The following is a 22,355-nucleotide window of genomic DNA, read 5'->3' on the forward strand; positions in this document are numbered from 1 at the left end:
TGGCGGTCACCATCGGAAGGCCAGATGCCCAGCACACTATACAGCATTGCTGTAAACAGGAAGCATCGTGACCACAGCCCTGTAGCAATTATCACAGTGGCGACCAGTGACTGGCCATCATACAGCTGCTCTGTGAGTCATCGACGACACCCCGGAGTCAACAGGAAACACCACACCACCTCCTCAGGTAGGACTATAGTTGGTCAGAGCCTGAATGTGTTAATTGTTATTTCTATTCACAGCTTGAATTATTTTTCACTAAACCTTTAACACTTTTTTATAATTTCAGAAGACAAGATCTGCCATGAAGATGATGAGACAATAGGTAGTATTTAATTGTTTTTAAACTATTAAAAACACTCCCTGTGACCCAGACAGATGTGGTTCTTTATGTTGTTCTGTGTGGTTTGATCTCCAGATGTTGTTGTGAGGACAAACACGGTGACTGTCCTGGCTATGAGGCTGCTTCTCTTGAAGATTATTGTCTTTAACACTCTGATGACCACTTACGCTGTTATAAAGTGGTAAGAAAATGAGTCTGTTTTATTTAATTGGATTACAGGGCCATCAGTGTAACAATCAGTGTAACATTAACCACAGAGACATAGAGCAGATGTGTGCAGGTGACTTTGGTGTTATGCGTTTTACAGTATATGTTGTTGTCTTACAGAGTGGGAAATCATCCCATTTAACTTAACTGAATGTTATTATTTCATAAATCTTAACATTGTGTTTGACTTTTCAGATGGTTAGAAATAAAGTGCTTCTGGTGCTCCACATGACCTTCAAAAGCAAACTAACCCACAAAGAAGAGGTTGGGAGTTTGTTTCGTCTCTGAACTCTGCACAGTGAGGATTTCTACACGGGAAGATGATGAGTATGTTCCATCCTTGTGGTTGGCTTCATGAAAATGGTTTTACACTAAATTTTGGATTAAAATATCATGGATTAAATGAGAACTTATCCACTTTTAGGATCACAGGAGAGGCCACTCTTAGCTTTTAGCGCGTCTCTTTTAGCCTTTTCTCATTGACATCCCAGGTGTTGCCAACTGTGGCAGTTGGAAACAGGTTATGTTTGTGAGGCCAAACCTGGTATCTGATCAAAAAACTTAACCTCAGACAGATGGGTTAGTGAACACACTGTTATATGAATGTGTGTGTATGTCTGTGTGTGATCTATGTGTTGAGTCTTATTCAGCTTTAATTCTGAACTTCTTGAATTTTGAGAAAAAAGGGGAAAAAAAAGTGTAATAGCTTTGCTCAAGGTTTTTTGCTGTTTACAAATATACATCATTTTTTGTTGTTGTTTTTTCTTTTTTATATTCCTGTTAAAAATATGATTAATAAACAGGAAGTAAGCTTGTTTTGACTTTATTGTTTTTAAAATAAAACACTTGCACACAGTTTTTTTCCTCCATGTTTTTTTTTAAGCGCCTTGAATAACACACTGACATAGCAACAGAGCACCACTAGGTGGCAGTACAATCACATCTGACATTTTTTAAATTATTATCCAACAGCAAGAATATGGAGCTTAACTTCCTCTACAGGACACTACGTTCATAAATAAGTTAAGTATTTCAACATTGACCAGTCACTCTTCACCAAACTGACACTCACACATGATGTAAGAGATCACAATGCCAAAACTGAGATTAAGTTTATGGCCAACCGAATGGGGCATAATTATACAGAATGTTATATGTCATAAAGGCTCATAGTCTCGAGAGAGTTAACACATTTCCATCAGGTATCAAAAAAGCATACATTTCCCACAACGCACTGCTGAGGCACATATGACAGCAGGCGCTGTGGGGAAGTTTTCTCAGTGATTTGCAGTGTTTTGTCTACTCTCCAGTATCTTACACGTGTCCCAGTGAGGAGCAGCTTGTCAATTCTGGCAGTAGGAGAAAAACAGTCTACAGTAGCAAATTTAAAAACAGAGGAAAAGGGAAGGTGCTGGTTTGGTGATAAGTTATGATTTCCTTTGTACATGAAAACCTTTGCGCCCCTCTTACAAGGCTTCCATAATCTGTCTTTGGCTCAAATGAACACAACAAAGAATACGGTGAGCAACAAACATGAGCCCATATGGTCACAGCCTCTTGGCAAAAAGGTGGGAGTGCCTCTAACATGATTCTTAGAGGAAATAAAAACACATCCAAGCTTGTCACCAACTGGTTAAAAAAAAACAATGACGCACTCACACACACACACACACACACACACACACGCACATTTTGAAATCTGAGGAAAAACAACAAATTCATACAACAACATAATAGTACTGATGGCATTTGCTGTGACAATATTCATAATACATTCAAAAGAGAACAACTCACATTAACTGACATAAAATGAGACACTGTGTCAAATCAGCTACTGAAAGAATGATGCATTTTAACAAAAAAATGGCAGCTCCTTGTATTCTACTGACTTTTACATTGACAGGATCCAAAACCAACTTCTAAAAAGGTCTTCAAAACGTGAGCCATTGGAGATTTTGGTGGAGGACAGTTTGTGTGAGGAAGAAACACTGATGTGGATTTGTACAAAACAAAAAAAAATCAAAATAAAGTGCTTCTGTTAAAACAAACATCCTCTGTCTGAGGTATTAAAGAAAAATCACATCAAATGGCACAATAAGACAAACCCTACGCCATTACACTGTGCACTGAAGACAAAACAAACTATTTACAGTCTGGAGTGTATATCCATATTGTGTGATACACACTCAATTCACCCACACAGGAACATTTATGGCATCCCATCCTCATCACATCTCCTGTGTTATTCCCCAGACGGCTGATTCTGCCGGGTCGACCCTTGCAGTGAGATGCTGTTAGTGTTGTCAGTATCTCTTGTGCCCGCTGGGAGGTGTGCCACTTCTCCTAAAAAAAGACTTCTAGTTCCCAGTAACTGTCCAGCCTGTTGTTACCTCTCTGCAGGGGAGAGGAACCAGTGCTCAGTTTCAGTGCTCAGCAAAAAACTCCCAAAACTCTATTTCTAGTGCACACACATACACAAGCCCACACGCATGCAGGCACAAAGACATCCACTCTTACATGAACCCAACGCTCAGTGCACACAGCAGGAGCAGAGCGAGGTGTTTGATATGTTGAGTATCAAGGTGTAAGGTGGAGGTGGCAGAGCCGCGGGGGTAGATCCTCCATCTGTCCTGGTGTGGGTGAAGACTCTCCATGTCCTTCAGGGCACTGTACGCCGCCACTGTGAAGTTAGCATCCCCGGTGGTCAGGAGATCAAACACGCATGAGTGGAAGTAAATGTCTGGCACCTCCAGCTGCTCCCGACAACGTTCCTTCGCCCCCTCCACACCGAAAACCTGCGGGGCACCGTAGGGGGATGATTGTGTCTGTGAGGAGTAGCTGGGCCGCCGAAGCTGCTGAAGCTGTAGGCCGAGTGCAGGTGGGGACAGGGGCAGGGGCAGGTGCCCTCCCTGGTCGATGCGTTCGCTGCTGGGGCAGCCGTTCAGACAGAGCTGCAGGTCCTGGGTGGCATCGTAGGCCTGAGCCAGCTCCTCGGGGATCCGCACCGCCAGGGTCAGGTAGTGACCCAGCTGGCGGACGATCACCGTTACGCCAATGTAGCCAGCGTGCAGCTCCACATGGCGCCCCGGGCTGCGCTCAGAGATCCACAGAGCCCGGACCTTCCCGGTTGCACCGTCGGCACCAGCAGAAGTGTGGATTGGGTCTCCGCTGCTCACAGTGCCATCGTCAAAGGCAGCAGGGAGGTTGTCTGTGACGGCCTGGTAGACCCTCTGGTCTGTGCAACCCTCATAGGGCTTGAAGATAATGGTGATCTATAGAGGGGAGAGACGGAGCATCAGGTAAGTTGTAGTTTAAAGTGTGTTTAAGTTATAGAACAAACACAATTTTCATTAGGGAGATAACTAGAGCCGAAACGATAAGTTGATTAATTGTTTAGTCAATCAACAGAAAATAATTTAATAGTTGATTTATTGTTTAAATTCCTTTTATTTTTTTAATTTGCTGTGTTTTTCTCTCTCGTGTCATTGTAAATTTCATATCTTTTGGAGTTTGGACTGTTAATTGGACAAACCTCACAATTTGATGCTTTTACCTCTGGTTCTGACATTGTGGTGCACAGTTTTCACTATTCTGACATTTAATCAATGAATTGAGAATATAATCATCAGATTAATAGATAATATAAATGATCAATGGCTGCAGCTCTACAGATAAGCTAAAAGGTCTCTCTCACACACACACCAGTACAAATATTAACATTCACCCATTACACAGGTTATTGACTCTCATTGCACTACATGTGAGAAAAGACTAAATGACTTTTTAACAAGTTGTAATTTGACACAGCTATGCAAACATGCTGACACACGCACACACACACATACACACATATACATAAAAACACACAGGGCTCCAGTGGTGAGTGGAAGCAGTGGTGGATACAGGGTGTGGTGTGAGCATTACGGTTAGCACTAGCATCATAGTTCCGGTGAATGGCTGCTTTGTTCACATGACAGCCATGAGGAATGAGGCCTGGTAGGCCATTAAGCCTGGAGGGCTGTTAATGTGTGTATGTGTGTGTGAGTGTGTGTGAGTGTGTGTGTGTGTGTGTGTGTGTGTGTGTGTGTGTGTGTCCCTAATAATCGTGACTAATAACTTGCCCCACCTCTGACGCAAGGTCAAACCTTCAGCTCCACAGTGAAGCAACCATACTATTTGCTTAATGTGTGTGTGTGTGTATCAGCCAGCGTGTGCATGACTAAGTGTATACATGGGTGTGTATGTGTTTTAATAATTAAAGCTATCGACTAAGCAGGAGAGGGCTGATCATCGGGGGAAACATCAACATAGCTTCTTTAACACCACAAAGATCACCTTGTGTGGTTCATCATCCATTTGGTGGTGTGTGTGTGTGTGTCTTTGTGCATGTGTCTCTTTTTTGTCGTACAGGGATAAGGACCTATAACACACATAGTGCTTTAAGCTGGTTGCTGAGTGCAAGGAGTGCCACTTATGAGACACACACACACACACACACACAAATGCTTGCAAACACACACATAAGTAAACAGTGGATCCTTTCACACATCTCATTCCATGTTATTAGAGGTCAGGCTATATGCAGCCATTAACCAAGTTAGGTTTCCAACACTGCTTGAGTCACAAGAGACAGTCACAAGATCAGGCTGTTTGCCTCACACCTGTGAGTCTGAGGGAGCGACAGACACAGAAAGTGAAAGAAAGAGAGAAAAAAGTAGAGCAGAGAGAGCAGGGACGTGTTCCAGCCTCGCAGTGATAAGATTTCTTACTCTGAGGCACAGAAAAGCAACTTAGAGGTCATTATGGAGAATGTTTCTCTCTCTAAAGCACACACACACTCACACAGGAATAAAGTAGATTTCACCAGCTGCTCTCACTTAAGAAACTCTTATAAGTGTAATCACAGCAAATTACACCCCAAAAAAGCCAAGTTCTCTCTGCCTCCCCCTTTAAAACGGCTTTCTCCTCACCTTATTGGTTGCTGTGGCACTGGAGCCTGTTACCACTGGAACATTAGTGACCTGCACCGACAGATAGTCATTATCGATGAGAGGCCAAGCCCCCTCCACCTTACAAGTCTGGAAGCTGTCCTTAAACGTCCTCAGATGGGGGTCCCCGAACAGCCCGCAGAACAGGTACCCAGGCCGCGAGTGGCTGTGGCCGTGAGCGTGGGAGTGCGTGTGTGCGTGCGCGTGGGAGTGTGTGTGGGCGTGCTGGGTGCGACTGTGGTAGTTGCAAGGCTCCGGGTGGACCTCGGGGTGCGTGGAAGAAGTGGGCCCGTCCCTGGAGCAATTCCTCTGGCTCATGAGGTCTGAGATGCCCAGCACGGCAGAGTGGAAGACCAGGTTCCCCCGGCAGGACTTGGCTGTCCTCTGCGTGCAGGCCGAGTACGCCCGCAAAGCCTTGCAAAATTCGGTGTGAAAGCCATCCACGGCCGGCGTGAGGTGGGAGGTCAGGGAGACGAAGTCGGTGGTGCACTTCTGGATACGGCACTGAGGGGTGGCCACTTGGCACTGACCTAGAGAGGACACAGGCAGACAGAGATACTGTCAGCAAAGTGATATAACCAGCTAAAAACTCCCTGAAAGATTATCACACAAGTCTTTCAGTTGGATCGAACTAGAAAAGAAAAAGTTTATGCGCATGCGGAAGACATCTAAAAGGACTGTAAGCTTTGATTTTATACCGGCCTGTTGCAATCAAACCTAATAAAACTGGAAAAGGAACCTGCTGCTAGTTGAAAGTTTCAATCAATCAGCAGTGCTGCTCTGTGAGTGTAATAAACCTGGAGTGTAATAAACCAAAGAGCAGGCAGAGAGAAAAGATAAAGACCATTTTCCCACAAGGAGTGAGATAATACTGCTTATATAGCCAGTGAGGGAAGAAAAAGACTACAAATCCCTAACACATGTGGTACTAAAGAGAGAAAGAGCTAAACAATACAAGGTGTATTATTTACACATACACACTACCATACCGGAAAATACACGTCGCAAATGTACCTTTATTAAATATGACTAAATAAGTTATGTTTTATGTCACTTTAATGTTTGTTTACAGCTATAACCGCAAGCACCAGAGCAGGCTAAAGTAAGGAAATGCATCCAGGAGACTGATTATTCTGTCCCTGTACCCAGCAGGAACAAATTTCTTGGTCCGAAATGGTCCCTGATGTTTTATCTATTGCAACATTTCTGAATGTAACAAGGGTCAAATCAGCCTTTTATATCATAGATCATCAGAGAGAGAGAGAGAGAGTTAGAGCGAGAGAGAGAGATTAGAGACCAGACCTAATGCATCAGTCACAACGTGCTCCTATTAGATTAGGCCAGAGAGAGGCTCTGCAGTGTATGGGCAGCTGCACACACACACACATACACACACACACACACACACACATACAGACATACACAAATAGCTATCTTAGAAAGAATGCTGGTTGTGCTTCCGTTCAACGCACACAGTCCGTGATCTTCAGATGGTGGTATGATCTCCTAATGGCCGAGCAAAATCAGACTGTACATGGTTTTAACTGAAATCAAGAGATTCCCTTAATGTCACACCATCACTTAACAACCATACGACACTGCTAACACATAAACACACACACACACACAAGCAAACAGCACATTCCAGCTTTTCTTTGCACATGTATTTGATTTTGGGGCATGAAGGAGTTGGGCGCCACCATTTGGGGGCAGTAGTGCTCTTAGTTTTAGAAATCAGGGTGCAGGTACGGACCCCCACTCGCACCACGCTTCAGAATCTCTCTCCTGCCTGTTAAATACTGACACCAACCCACAGACACACACACAAACAGACACACACACACACACATACACAGGCTGCATGCCATGCCAACCACCACTGTACAGACGGTCCGAGCACTGAGGACGCATTGTCTCTTTGACTGGCGCACCAACAGCCTCCCTTCTTTCCCTATCTGCAGGCAGTACCTAAATACCGCTCCCAATCTAATCAGAGCGGGTTTATTCTCTTTCGGAGGGTATCAGAATCATGAGCTGCTCTAAAACGCACAAAAGCGCTCATTCACCAACATTTCCCAGCAGGGTGACGCAGCGAGGAGGGAGTCGACCCCCTAACTGAAGGACTTGGGTTCAAAACCACTGGCTTATATAAAGGTTAAAACCTCTCTGATGACAAGCATCTGCTGAAGTTTCACTGAGCAAGACATTGGATCCAAGCAGCAGGTCTCATTATGCTGCTCCTGCACACTTGCCTCCCTCCCATCCAAAAAGAGGATTTCCCCATGATGATTAATTATGTTCCAAATCAATATTAAAACACATTTTTTTTGTTCTTCAAGGCTTCCCATGATCTCCCTTTTGTGAAGCTGTCCTCTTAAGCGCCCTCTCTAAGCATGCACGGCCTTTCTTTGAAAAGAAAATCCAATCTATGCATATAAATAAGCAATTTGTGGTAAGACGAGTCGAGGTGATGAATACCGAATTGAACTGAAAATATTATTAAGAAGAGGATAAACTCCTCGTGGGAAGGACTAATGCATGAGAGACAAAGATTCGACACATCCAGAGCCTGGTTTGCTTCATCCCCTCGGGTGAGTATCTAATATAGACACAATAAAACAGTCAGCAATGCCCAAAGCACTTCTTCCGTCTCCTACCACAATATTAACCTCTTTTTTTTTCACACCCCCACAGCTTCCTTTATCATCTCATACTGTAAGTCTCATCCCTTCTTTCCTCTCGAGCCCCATCTGTTGTAAGATTTTCTTTTTCTCCACCTCAGATCATTTGCCTCCATCAGCACTATTCAGTTTTTCAGTTTTCAGCCTTCAGCAAACTCTGTTCTCAGCCTGATTCCCTGACCAGCCTCCTCACCCTTTAGTCATCTCTCCTCCTGTACTCCTCCTGCACAGTGCTCCGGAGGCACCTTCTCTATGATCAGACAGAGGTCAAGAGACCCACAAGCCGAACCTCACAGGCTTGGTCTACTTATCCGACAGCCTCCAACTGCCTCTGATCTCCGGAGATCAGAAAAGGATCTACTGGGATCATCTCTCAACCGAGGGAATGGCTTGTGAAGTGCTTATTGATCACACTGTTGTGCACTCTCTTACACGCTGAGCTCAAATCACACAAACAGCCCTCCAAGCACAGAGATACAAAGCTTTACGGGAGCTCACTACAGCAAGCGCCCTCTGTTTCTGTCTGTCTCGACTAGACACTCAGGAGTGTGAACAATTCAGACATTCCTGCCTCCCCACCTAAACAGACAAATGGAGCTGACGATGAAATTTGTCTGAAATACCCTGAAATGTACAAGTTATAAAAAATAAAACATTCTGTTTCCTTCAACAGACTAAATAATACACATTCTTTCCAGGTGGCGCACATGTTGCAGAAGGTGCCAAGATCTTTAATGTGAAGTGGGTCTCACCAGGCTGCGCGCAGAGGCGGTTTTGTCCCGCTGCCTGAGCCGTGTTAAACTAATTACTGGAGGTGTGACTGCTCAACAGACAGCCGCCACAACAGCAGACCCCCTGCACATACACACCACACGCACAGACTCGACCCGAAAAAAAGTCGGACATCCTGCTTTTTGTACCAAATGAAACATACATCTGTGTCAAATGTAACCAACTGAATTTAAAACAAACCAAATCAAGTAAATCATAACCTCTACTCAGCCACAGCTCAGTAGTCTATCCAGAAGCCACTTTGTGTTTCAGGGCCAGTAATTCTTAACAACACCTTATTAACCTTTGGCTTCCAGTGAACAGACTCTTCTTTTGTTTAATGCTTTGTTTTCCTTTCTGTCCAGATTTTGTTTCAGTTTCTGCCCTTAATTATCATCAGAAGAACCACTAATATAAAGAAATATTGTTAGATTTTCAGAGAAGCATTAATTTATGCTTGTCTCTTTAAAGTGCTCTTCCCTGTGCGACTTAGATCACCTCAATACTATTAATTAAGATGCACAGTATTATTTTGCATCATGCAACTGAACATAACACACTGTAGATCAGACTTACAACACATTAAATCACTGATCCTAACTTTTTATGAACAGATTTACACTCAGAGAGATTCTGATATTGATAAAAGCTGTAGTCTGTAATATATGGATATGAGGAGAGGTAGTCACTCTCTCTTCCTTTCTCTTCCCCTCCTCCATGAGCCATTAAGGGGCAGACAGGAGAATGACGGCCCAGGAGAGAGGAGGAGAAACTCGATCCGTGCTCAGACTGCTGCACTGCCGCTGGAGAGAGAGCTATTGTCAGGCACCACTGGGCCTTAACACAAAGATTGGCTACACAATGATTACCCACGTTTAATAACTGATAGAGTATGGCTGATCACTTCCATATGCAACTGAAAAGAAATGTAGTTACTTTGGATGTTGTGCAGAAATGAGAGCGAAATGTGATAACAAAGTGCGTAAAATCACGTATTAGTTGCGAGAGACACGCAAGTCGTTGCAGTGTTTAAGTGCAGTTACTCACCTATGTGGGCACCGCAGCACAAAGCGATGATCAGCAGCAGCAGTGGCCGGAAGCGGCGCACCAGAGACGGGGAGGCGAGGCGCTCAGCCCCGCGGCAACAGCATCCGGCTCTCCCCATCCCCGTCCATGCAGGGCCAGGAGGGGAGAGTGGACAGACCTCCAAAGGGCGAGGAGGGGTGGTGTCCAGGCCTTCTCACTTCTGCTTCTTCTTCTTCTTCTTCTTCTTCTTCTGCCTCTTCTTCCTCACTCTTCTCTCCTTCCTCTCCTCCTCGGGTGCGCAGGGGCATTAAAACACAGCTGCTCCGCGGAATGCAGGGCGGAGGGGGGGTTGGAAAGGCAAAGAGAGGAGGAAAACAAAGTGTAAGCACAAGTCACTCCGACGACACTTTTACTTTTTCCCCGTACAAATCCACACCCCCACGTGATTTAAGTGCGCTCCCTCCGCGGTCGGACTTTTGCCTTGATTATGATCACTCTGCGCTCTCCTCTCTCGTCCTAAACACGCACTATCACATCTCTCTCTCTCTCTCTCTCTCTCTCTCTCTCTCTCTCTCTCTCTCTCTCTCTCTCTCTCTCTCTCTCCCTCACCAGGCCGGGTTTCTCCTCCACTCCTCCCCTTTCACTTTCTCCTCCTCCTCCTCTGCCCCTCCAACAAATCAATAGAGAATCAACCAAACCCTGCTGGCGGAAAACCCGCCTACCATGACTACAGAGAGAGAGAGAGAGAGAGAGAGAGAGAGAGAGAGAGAGAGAGAGAGAGAGAGAGAGAGAGAGAGAGAGAGAGCAGGCCACAGAATAATGAAGAGGACTGTGATAAAAGTTTTAAAACGTTGGTAAGATGCCATTAAATCACTGTATATGCTGAAGGGAATAATGAAGAGCTGCCATGGGACTTTATTTGGCAGAGTGGAAGCTGATCAAGACAAACCATAAACATAATATTTCATTTTGTGTGTCCATTTTATGGGCGAGTTTTGTCTCCTTCATTTTTTATGATGATCATAACATGTCCTAAGATTAAAATACTACTAACACTACTACAACTACAAGTACCACCCAAACAACAAGAGGAATCATATTATTATATATTAGTTTGTAATATGTAATAGTGGTTATAATCACACTCATTCCCAGATAAATAAATAACAAAATAAATCATGTTTTATTCATTTATTTTGTCTAAATGGGTTTCTTAGAGAGAAATAGAATAAATACAGAATAGTATCATCCCAGACTCAATATCAACAAAATCACGTCTTATGTCCAGAGCAGATACATTATTTCTGTTTAACTGAATGACACTGAAGTCAAGTTGGAAACATGGACTTTCCTGATAGTTGCTGTAAATATAAAACTGCTTTTTACAGTAGAAACAAGCTCATAAAGGTGAATCAGAACTCTTACTTTTTAAGTGTAAATTAATCATTTTTGTGTATTTTTTCAGATGCCATGCCTACACACTTTGAGATTAAATTTATTATACTGAAAATAAAATATAAGCCTATTTAATCTATAATAAAATCATAATCTGAAAAGTCTTCACACTACTTTTTCATACAACTTTTAATGCAGCATGATTCCCTGTTTTCCTCCCTGCTGTAATTTAAATCTAATTTATGAAGCCTCTGATTTCTTTGATCTGCTGACCAAATGAGTTGCATGTTTTGTGGGAGAAAATGTTATTAATTGGCGGGTTATTCACTATTCATTTCTTGTTTTATGTTTTCTTATGAAACCCTCAAGGAGTTAGACTTCACTCTTTTAACCTTATTTGGGATAATTATGTTGCAATTGGAGAGAGTTGTGTGCCAACCTTCCTCCGTGGTCTTCTGAAGTGAAGTTTGCATTTACAGAAACAGAAACAGAACACAATGTGAAGTGAGCACCTACAGTATGTGAGACAGAACAGTCCGCACATTACAACACACAGAAACACCGAACTATTTGCACCTTAACAGTCGTAAAATCTATACAGTCAAAAGAACAAAACTGCAGGAGGTACAAGGTGAGTAGACAATGTAAACACCCCCAGGCCATAATGACAGATACTGAACACTGAATACACAGTTAAATATGCAAAACAGCATGTACCTTGCTATCTATTGTTCTCTCCACCTACAGCTATGACTCATAAATGAATAACTTCACACCCACTTTCTGAAGGTTGTTGAAATGCATTTAAAACTTTTTTTTTTTTTTTTTTATTGCAAAGAAGTTGAACGTGATCCAAAATGCCTTTCTGGAATAAAGGTTATGGAGTTGGACAGGTTTCAAAGAAAGCACTGAAGCATCTACAGTTCTAGGTAATTTTTTACTTAGTGTGCATATCAATACTGTGTTTGTTCTTTTAATGCTTAAGTTGTGTTCTTTTAAGATTGTGTTGAAGGTGTGTGTGTGTGTGCAGGGCTGTGTGCACATGTGCTTTGGCTGATATCTTCTGTATTCATACTGCCAGACTGTGCCACCCTGTCTTAATCTCTTTGCATGTGTATGTGCATACATTGTGTGAATGTATGTGATCTTGACTGCTTTACAGCAAACAGAGCCTCTCTGTGGCTGATATTTTATGTGCTGTGTGTCATAGCCGGGTAACATCACTCAACTACGTACACTTACATCACTGATGGCTATAAGTTTGGGCACGGCCGCTCGTTCCCCGTTGATTGTGTCAGTAAAATAAACACACAGTCACTATAACGCTCATGAGGATTTGACAGTGTGTCCAGAGGAAATGATGTGTGCAACTCAAACAGGCTCTGATATTAGATTATATTAGCTTCCTGTTTGTGCCAGGAGCCTCTGATCTCACCAATGAGGAAGTCTGCATGCACGTGTGTGTGTGTGTGTGTCCATGAGTGAGGAAATCTTGTCAGATGATTTAATGTATTGTATACACGTGTACTGTCCAGTGTGTGTATGTGAGTATAGTTTACAGTACATATAGACAGGTGACAAATTTAAGGGAAAACTTAAATAAATGAATGAATGGAGAGACTTAACAAATGAGGAGTAGTGGTCTAAACATTTACTTAAGTACAGCTTTAAGGTTCTTGTACTTTACTTGAGTGTTTCCATTCAACGCTATACTTTATACTCCACTATATGTCAAAGAAAAATACTTTTTACTACCTGACAGCTATAATTACTTTACAGATTGATTTTATTTAGAACATATAATCAGTTCATAAAGTAGATTGAACTACCCAACAGTGTAAAAAGTACTTGCAGTTATCTCCACCTAGAAGTACTACATGTTGCATATGTGTTACTGAATTAATAAGACTGCACCAATAACATAGTATATTATAGTACTCTGAAAAGAACCATCAGGCAAAAGGAGTACTTTTCATACTTTTTGCTGATGATACTTGTTTATTTTTTACTTGAATGCAGGACGTTTACTTGTAATGGAGTACTCTCACATCGTTCTTTTTCTGGAGCACCCTGGTGGCCGAGGGGTTGTGGCTCTGACCATGAATTGCAATTTCGGTTCACATCTGGCAAATGTGGGTTTCCCTTCATTTCCTGTAATTTCTCTGCTGTCGACTATTAAAATAAAAAGTCATAAAATTCTCTACAAATGTTTTTTTAAATAGATATCCACCACTGTTTATGAGTATTAAAAGGATATGAATCATATGCCTTCAGTCACCATATCTCAACCCAATTAAACATCTATAGGAGATTTTTGGTCAACATGGTAAACAGTGTTCTTCATCACCGTCATCGAAACACCAGATGAGGAAATATCTTTTGGAAAAAATGGTGTTAATCCCTCCTGGGAAAGCTACAGAAATGTGTGGAGCACTGAAAATGTTCTGGTTGCTCGAGACACATTATTTTGGTCTGTGAATTAATTTTCCACCCAGCTGTTCACCCTGAACACAGAATATTGAGACAGAAATGATCCAAGTAGCGTTTTGCCAGTTAGACAGTCTCTCTCTGACCAACCTGTCAGCATGCCACGTCTCTGCAGGATGGAGCACACTAGGTGAACATTTCATTTATGCTAACACTCCAAACACAGAGTGGTTAATTCAATTACATCTGTGCATATGGTGCTATTCATCAGGACTAATTTCATATTTCATTTTAATCACACATCCGCCTACATGGACACACACACACACACACACACACACAGAAACCAGGATAACATATGACCCTATTCATCGAGTTTAATTCTATATTTCATACTAATTCATTTAATCAATTACACCACAGCTGAGACCTGGGAGCAGAGGACGTTGAAACTCACTCACCCCCCCCCCCCCACCCCTCCTGACACACACACACGCCTCTCCACAGAGCTGCTTTGCCTACTTACACATGCATTCACACACTGCGCCTCAGGCGGCACAAAGACAGTCTGTTTCTGAACGTCCAGCTTGTCTTCATCTCCACACCTCTAACTCCCTTCTCCACTTCTACCTCTCTCCACCCCCCCCTCACCCCACCCCAACTCTAAACAGGCCGTCATTCAACAAATGGCTCTCGCAGTTCCGCACACCTGTGTGTGCATGTGCTAGTGTGTGTGCTGTAGTGTGTAAGTGTTGAGAGTTTGTATTGTTGCACACATGTCAAAGGCTGTGCTTTGGAACGGTAAGATGTTGCAATGAATCTCTGACTATCTGTCAAACACCCGCACAGCAGTGGAAGACATATACAAATCCTGTAGTTAAAAGTAATAATACACCAAATACTCTGTTACAAGTAAAAGTTTTAAAAAATCATACCTACACGTAAAAAGTATTTTCAGAAAAATGTACTTAAAGCCCCCTCTCCTTAAAAAATGTGTCTTTCCTAATGGTCCTTCGGTTGGATGTTTGAGCTTCACTGTGCAGAATGATGTATGTGCAGAGTTTGACACCAGAAGGCTGTTTGCATATTCATCTCCTGAAAGTTTCTCTGTGCTCACCTTTAATCTGAGTTTAAGGTGTGTGCATACAAGCATGATTTGTGACATCACAAATAGTTTGGAGCCAGTTGTGGTCCAGTGCTCATCATAATGGAAACTTGAAGCCTCCAATACACATACATTGATAATGGACTTTACAGAAGGAGACATCTTGTGTCCAGCAGTTAAACTTTTTAAATGATCAATATTTGCACATTCAGAGATTCTGGGTTTTTCAATTAGGTTTAAGGGTGAGATGTAATTTTAAGAATTTCTTAAATTCAATAGGTAATTGAACTTTTTGGGGGGAAAAACATCAGATGCTAAATATTATTCCAAGCAGTCTTTTTATATGTCTTTGGAGTGGATCTTTAAAGTATCAAAACAAAACAACTGGCCTATATTATTAGCTAGATGGATCATAATATTGGATTATTGTCACTGATATAATAATGTATAATAATGTGTATGTTCTGCCAGGAAGTTCAGTCTCTCACAGCGAAAAAGCCCCAAACATCCACTGTCTCTGATAAAGATAAATTTGGCTATAACTGGCTCCTAAAACCTTTATTTCCTTAATCCAACTGAAAACAAAGTAGTTCAACTTATTTCATTTCAAATGAACTCTAAAGAACTGACCGCATCTTGAAACAAGAAAATATCAGGCTCATTGCTGCACTGGAATTATGAAAAATGAAACTTTATTTTTGAATGTAATTGAAACAAATTGATTCGCACTGAACAGAATATTTTTACTGCACTGGTGCTTTTTTCATATCTTTGAGAAACTAATAAAATAATGGGTAATAAAAGAGTAAAATGACTTGATGAAGAGGAGATTTTTGCTGGGAACACATGCAAAAATGTCATAATGTGTATGTTTTGTATGAAAAATCTTGATTAGTAAAGTAATTGAAGCTCTTAAATACTTGTAGTGGAGTAAAAAGTACAATGTTTCCATCCGAAATGTAGTGAAGTATAAGCATGGAATGTAAAATAAAGTACAAGTACCTCGACATTGTACTTTAGTACAGTACTTCAGTAAACACACTTTGTCACATTCCACCATTGCACACACACTTTATTCAATTATGCTCCACTCATTCTCAGCACCAGCCACCGCAGCACACACACAAATCCCACATACCCAGTTCCTGACTCATAGCTGGGTGGTAAAAGTTAAGGGGGGATTGCAGGTGTGTATGTGTGTGTGTGTGTGTTTATATTCCTGATGTGAGACGATAACATAAAAGATAAAATCCAGGTATCAAAGCCTCTGGTAATGCGAGTGGTAACTCAATACTATAATAGCCTGTTTGATATCTGTTTCTCTCCCTGGCTCGAACTCATGTTGTGTTTTACCTGAGTTGGCCTTATCAGGCCGCCTGTGTCTGCACATTCATTTCACTGTTACAAGAAGAGAGAAGAGAGAGACTGAGCAAGGTTTCAGGTGCCTCTATGCAAAAAGTGTCAGAGTGGGAAAGAGAGAGTGCTTATCGTGGGGGTCAGTTTATCTTTTAAAACGCTGAGAAAGAGAAAGAGAAAGCGTTATCAGAGGAGTCAGATCGGTGGGAGAGAATTCCTTTTTAACGCAGGCCAGAGAGGAAGATCGTCACATTGATCCCTCTATTCTTACACTGTCAACCCCAGTCTGCTTGTCCCAGACCAGCACATTGATGTGCATTGATGGACCGGTACATAAACGTAAAATCATGACACTACAGGTTAAAACAAAGACAGAAAATGAAATACATTTCTGCCCCTCACCTAGTCTTTAATCATGCTGCTTGTGTTTTTACATACAGTGGTAGAAAGTCACTAAATACATTTACTCTATTACTGTACTTAAGTACAATTTTGAGGTACTTTTACTTTACTTAAGTGTTTCCATTTTATGCTACTCTTCTACTCTATTATATTCAAGAGGGGAATACTGTTCTTGTTTGACAGCCATAATCACCAGTTACTTTATATAAAAACTCTAAATCATCAGCTTATAAAATATGGGGTATTGTCATCAATTAAATTATCCAACATATATAAACAGCTTCTCATAGAAAAGCTACAACACTAAAATGCTGCTTATATGTTAAAGCATGAATAATATGCATCCAATAACATAATATATACAATAATATAACACTCTAATATCCTAATATGTAGTTTTATCTTTGAGAGTTGATGATGGTGGACTTTTACTTTTCATATTGTGGAATTGCTATTTTTACTTATGTAAAGAATCTGAATGTGTTTTGAATTTATATATACGTTGAATAAGCACAAACCAAGATGTCTTGGTTTTTGTTGCAGGTTTTAGTCTGATGAAAACTTTAAAAATCTAAACTTGACTTGAAGCATACAGAACATTCATGGAAAGCAACACACCTGTCATGTAAGGTCCTTTAGCTTGACAAGGCATCATGCCTGAGGAAAAAAACCTAACACATACTGGTATTATAAAGTGAATATTTTCCCACAAATAGGTAGCCGTCCATCTGTGAATAAATCTAAAATAAATAAACAAGACACATCTTACAAATTCACACATTTTCTTTCCTACCATCTCTTTATCATCTTTGTCTTTACCCTCTCACTCTTCATTTCCCTCATCTATCATTTCATCCTTTGTGTAAAAACATCTGAAACACACACAGCTGCATCAGACAGCGCTATGACAACGAAGGCTCTGTTTTCACTAGGCACACACTTGCACACACACACACATGCATGGAGCAGTAAGAAGGAAACAGCTGAAGGGTAATAGGGCAGATGAGGATCATGGGGTTGCAGTTTGGTTTGGGTCAGGGTGAATGTTTGGCAGCTGTGAGACAAAGACGCGCTATTAAACTCGCTCCCCTCTCGCCTCCAGCTCGCTCTGTAGTGAGGCTTGTTTTGTCAGTCAGTTTGCCAGCTAACATTAAGTTAAATAAGCAGACGCCTTGTGATTGTGATTCATTTTTGGGATACGAGATGTCTTTTTCGTGCATACATGCCTAACATCTTTTACTTGTGCATCACATTCAAAAACTGGAGCATTTATACATCTGAGCATGAAAGCAGCACTGATGCTAATTGTTCATCTAGTTTGTTGCTGCTTTCTGTGCACCTACTTTGATCACATTAGACGCACGCATATATCTTTCATTCTCTTCTCTACGCCTCATACACACACACACACACACACACACACACACACACACACACACAAGCAGGTTATTTTGTTACCCTTTTTTTCCACACATGTGTACACATGCACACACGCTGCAGCTTCAGAGATATTTTGAGTCTTGAGGCTACAGATGGTCAGCTTCCATCTCCTGCTGGGCCATCTACTTCCTTCAGTGGTAAACACAAACCCCTCAACACACACACACACACACACACACACAGAAAGAGAGAAGGTATGGGCATCTATAAATCACTCATACTCCAGAGCCATATGCTCATACCTGTCTGTGAGGAAGAAGCCCCAAACACAGGTGAGCCTCTCACATTCCAGCAGCCCGCAACCTGACAGATATACAGATGGGGAGAGAGAGAGGTAGAGAGACAGCTCATGGCCCCTCTCTCTCCTATATCCAGCTGTGAGTGCCTCCCTCTCTTCTCCTCCCCCTCTCTTCCCCTCTCTTCCCTTCTCTTCCCCTTGGGATAGAGTGCTCACAGAGTGGCAGATGGGTGGAATGCATAATACATAGACTATTTGGGGGGCTGGGAGGGTGTTGTGTGTGTGTGTGTGTGTGTGTGTGTGTTTGTGTGTGTGTGTGTAGTCAAGTCCACGGGGAGTAGGCTGTGGAGTCATTATAGATCTAATGGTTGTGTTTTAGACACTGCGCCGTGCCAATCTCATTTGAAGTGCAAAAGCCAAATGAGTGTGAAGCGTTTCATTACTCATGCTCTGTGTGTGCACGCTCCCCCTCGGTTCATGTGAGGCAACAGATCAGCGATGCAGTCACAACTTCCTTACTGACATGTGAGTGTATATATATGCGTGTGTGTGTGTGTGCACGTGTAAGTGTGTGTGTGTGTGTGTATTTTTGAAGGACATTTAAGGTGGATGCTCGATCGACTGAATTTGAATCTTTTGTTCTCCACAGCCGTGCTTCTTCTGCCTCCCTGCTCATGTAGACCGACTTTATTTCCCTAATTACTGTGATTACAGCAAGATGAGGCCTATGTATCATAATGTTGTGTAATTAGTACTCAATTGTGAACTAACAAGGCCTCCTCAGGCATAGGTAATGGATTTTCGGTAGACAAGTGTAGCTGAGGCATGACTAATACAGCATGGGTAAGTATAATTAAAGCCTCCTCTCTGGAAGGAGGTTCCCCATCACACACACACAGCAGAAGTTGGAGTAACAATGCCTCAATGGGCATCAGTGTGAGAGAAGTTTATCAATTCCCCATCACGAGTAACAGCAAGGTCTCTCTCTGACTATTTACTTTCCTGGGAGTGGACGGGGATATGTAAGATGTGAACCCATAGCGAAGGAAGCTTGTTAGCTGATGGAGGCAAAACTCACTGAGAGAGGCAGCATTGGTTTAGGTGGATAAACAGCAAAGGGGGGAAAGTACTACAAGAAAGTAGAAAACAGAGCGAGAGAACAATGAAGACAAGACAGAACAAGAGAAAGCTGGCAGGTAGCAGATCTCTGGAGATTCATTAGGCTTGTCAGAAATGCTGGCTGTGAATATGCTTGCACAGCAAGCTCCTCAGTGGGCACACATACAGACGTACACAAACATACACACACGAACGCGGGTTGCTGCAGGTGTATGCAGCTCTCATCTGCTGACAGGTAGGGATGAAAGAGCGTTTGGGACGGTGGGATTTGGAGTCACACTGTGAAGACAGCAGGCTGCGTGTCTCCAAATGGCTGCTGAGGGTATTAACATATCCTGAATGGCATTAAGTCCTGTGTTACATGGCAGTCAGCATCTCAAGTGATGACTGAAATATTCATTTTGTGTAAATGTGACTGAGAGAGCTCCGTTTGATTTGGCTTTAAATTTAAATGTGTTTTTTGGGACTGTCAATACAGCAGCCAAGCTTCTAGTGCTGTACAACACTCAAGAAACAAAGTGTCTGTGACAGTTAAAGGTAGCATAGCTGAAGTGTCACATCACCTCTTTGTGCTCTAACAGGCTTCTCAGTATCTGGTAAGGCTGTACACTGGTTTAACTGGTAAGCTCTGAGTGTGAAGCAGGAGCACACGGATATTGTGTGCTCCTGCTTATGGAAGAAAGAATCAGCTCTGAGATTGTCAATTTGTCTGATTAAATAGGGCTTAAAATGCTGCCAAGTCAGTGTGTAATGAACTGAAACAGTAGGTAGCATATTATATCACCAGTAAGCTGCTTGAACAAGAGACTCCCTTTCTCTTTCTGAATAAATCAATGAGTGTGTTATAGTAGTTTGTTTAAGGTGAAACGCTTATAATGAAAAATTACTAACAGATGATGAAATGACCTGAAATGCATGATGCAATCTGTGCCAGTGGAAGAGTCCTTTGTGTGTGTGTGTGTGTGTGTGTGTGTGTGTGTGTGTGTGTGTGTGTGTGTGTGCATGATTGCATGCATATGCATGTTTCGTCTTGGCACATAAGCGCTGTGTGTCTGGGCTCTGGGCAGTGTGTAAATCCCTGCGTTTAGGTGGAAGACAAAATCGCCGTCTGATTTCCCAGCTGTTCTCACAGCCGTTTCTCTGCCTCGACAGACTGATTGCTCACAGAGAGATGTTTACTGTACACACACAAAGACACGATATAACACACACACACACACATACACACACACATAGAATTACAGGCATGCTGATGCAAATGGACAGCTTACTGACAATCAATAGGAGTTTTCTTTGCAGACAAGTGTCCAGTGAGTGAAGTGCCAACCCCCAGATGCAGCCTCTCATCACAGAGAGTATCTCAGTGGGAAACTCCACACCAGCAGCTGGAAGTTAGATGACTGTTCCATGTGTTCATGTCTCACCAGAGATCCATAAAGCCTGACCAACACAGCCTGGGACTCATCCTGTGTGTATGTTGGTGTGTGTGTGTGTGTTTTAAAGACAGAGAGAGAGAGAGACGCTTGTGTGTATTCATCAGTTTCAGACAAGTATTGTATGTCCTCTACACCCTACTGACAGCATACACTTCATAACATTTTATATTGTTTTTGTGGCCCTGCATAATGTCTCACAGCTAGTGGTCACATAAATATAGCCTCTCTCTCTCTCTCTCTCTGTCTATGTCTCTCTCTCTCTCTCTCTCTCTCTCTCTCTCTCTCTCTCTCTCTCTCTCTCTCTCTCTAGAAAAGACATTTTTTCTTTTACACATTTTGACATGGAGCAACAGTATTTACTTTCACCTCATTTTCTGTGGAAATGACCAGACTGGTACAGTGCTTCTTTTTCCCTCCCTCGTTCTCTCTCTCCATCCAGAGGGGGACTCAGCTGTGGGCTAGAGATCATGGGACTATGTTTCCGTGACAACCAGACATCATCGCTGAATCTTGACACTAAAATAACAGACTGAATAATTTAAGTAGATCCATTTTTAAACAGCGGGTCAATTCACATCACTGGCCACAGACACCCTGCTTGGCACCCCACTGACAGGCCCACCCAGGCAGGGTGAAGGGTGGGGAGCAATGTCCAAAACTCATCCAACAACAATCTGCCTGCTGGAGCTACAAATGTCCCGGGAAAAAAAAGTGAAAATAAGAGAAGCTGTGTAATCTAAGTCAAGTTTCTCTCTTGAGATGAAAAAACATGTTTAAAAATAATATTTGCTTTACAGAAAATGCATTGTGATACAACAGCAGCAGAATACAGAAGATAGGAATGAAATCTATACTAATAACTAGCCAGCAGGGATCATGTCGGACTCATAAAATCTGACTTTATGTCTTGCTTATCTACAACAGTACTGAACTGAAAAATCTTGTTTGGTGTTTATGAGAGATAGCCCAGTTTAATGAAAGTAGCACTTGGCTCTATGATCAAAGTTCAAAAGGCCTCATCCATCAGGGATAATTGTCATGTCTAATTTTCTCATTTAACTCCATTTTTAAAAAAAGAGCACAAAAATTAGCATTGATGACTGGCCATTTATCAGCATGAAGCATTGGTGAAATATGATAATAAGTAGAACTAATTAATTGAGACAGATTTGTAATGCATGTTACATCAAGAAGTAAAATCTGGGCCAAATGAGAGTTTAACAGCTGGGGTCAACAGCAGATTTAGTGCATGTATTTTACAAATTTGGCATATTTCTACCACTGTTTCATATCAAGGTCATTTATTCCAGCTGACATAACATGAGCAAACAATAACAGTGCACACTCCCTCCTATCATTCACCCCAGGCGTCTTTAAAGTTTAAATATTATGAGGGTCATTTCTCTGTTTTATGACAAGCT

The 22,355-nt window shown here is 42.1% G+C and overlaps 1 protein-coding gene across 1 annotated transcript; it reads right to left on the reverse strand.

The window, feature by feature from the left end:
* Positions 1-1,357: 1,357 nt before the first annotated feature.
* On the reverse strand, positions 1,358-10,603 carry rgmb (repulsive guidance molecule BMP co-receptor b). The gene is made up of 3 exons (XM_067608815.1): positions 10,038-10,603; positions 5,521-6,068; positions 1,358-3,822 (listed from the first exon to the last, which is right to left on the reverse strand). The coding sequence occupies exons 1-3, from the start codon at positions 10,153-10,155 to the stop codon at positions 3,064-3,066; spliced, it is 1,425 nt and encodes a 474-aa protein (XP_067464916.1). The 5' UTR covers positions 10,156-10,603; the 3' UTR covers positions 1,358-3,063.
* Between the last annotated feature and the right edge of the window lie 11,752 nt (positions 10,604-22,355).

Source organism: Thunnus thynnus, chromosome 2, assembly GCF_963924715.1.
Source record: "Thunnus thynnus chromosome 2, fThuThy2.1, whole genome shotgun sequence".
In the NCBI taxonomy this organism is placed as follows: Eukaryota; Metazoa; Chordata; class Actinopteri; order Scombriformes; family Scombridae; genus Thunnus; species Thunnus thynnus.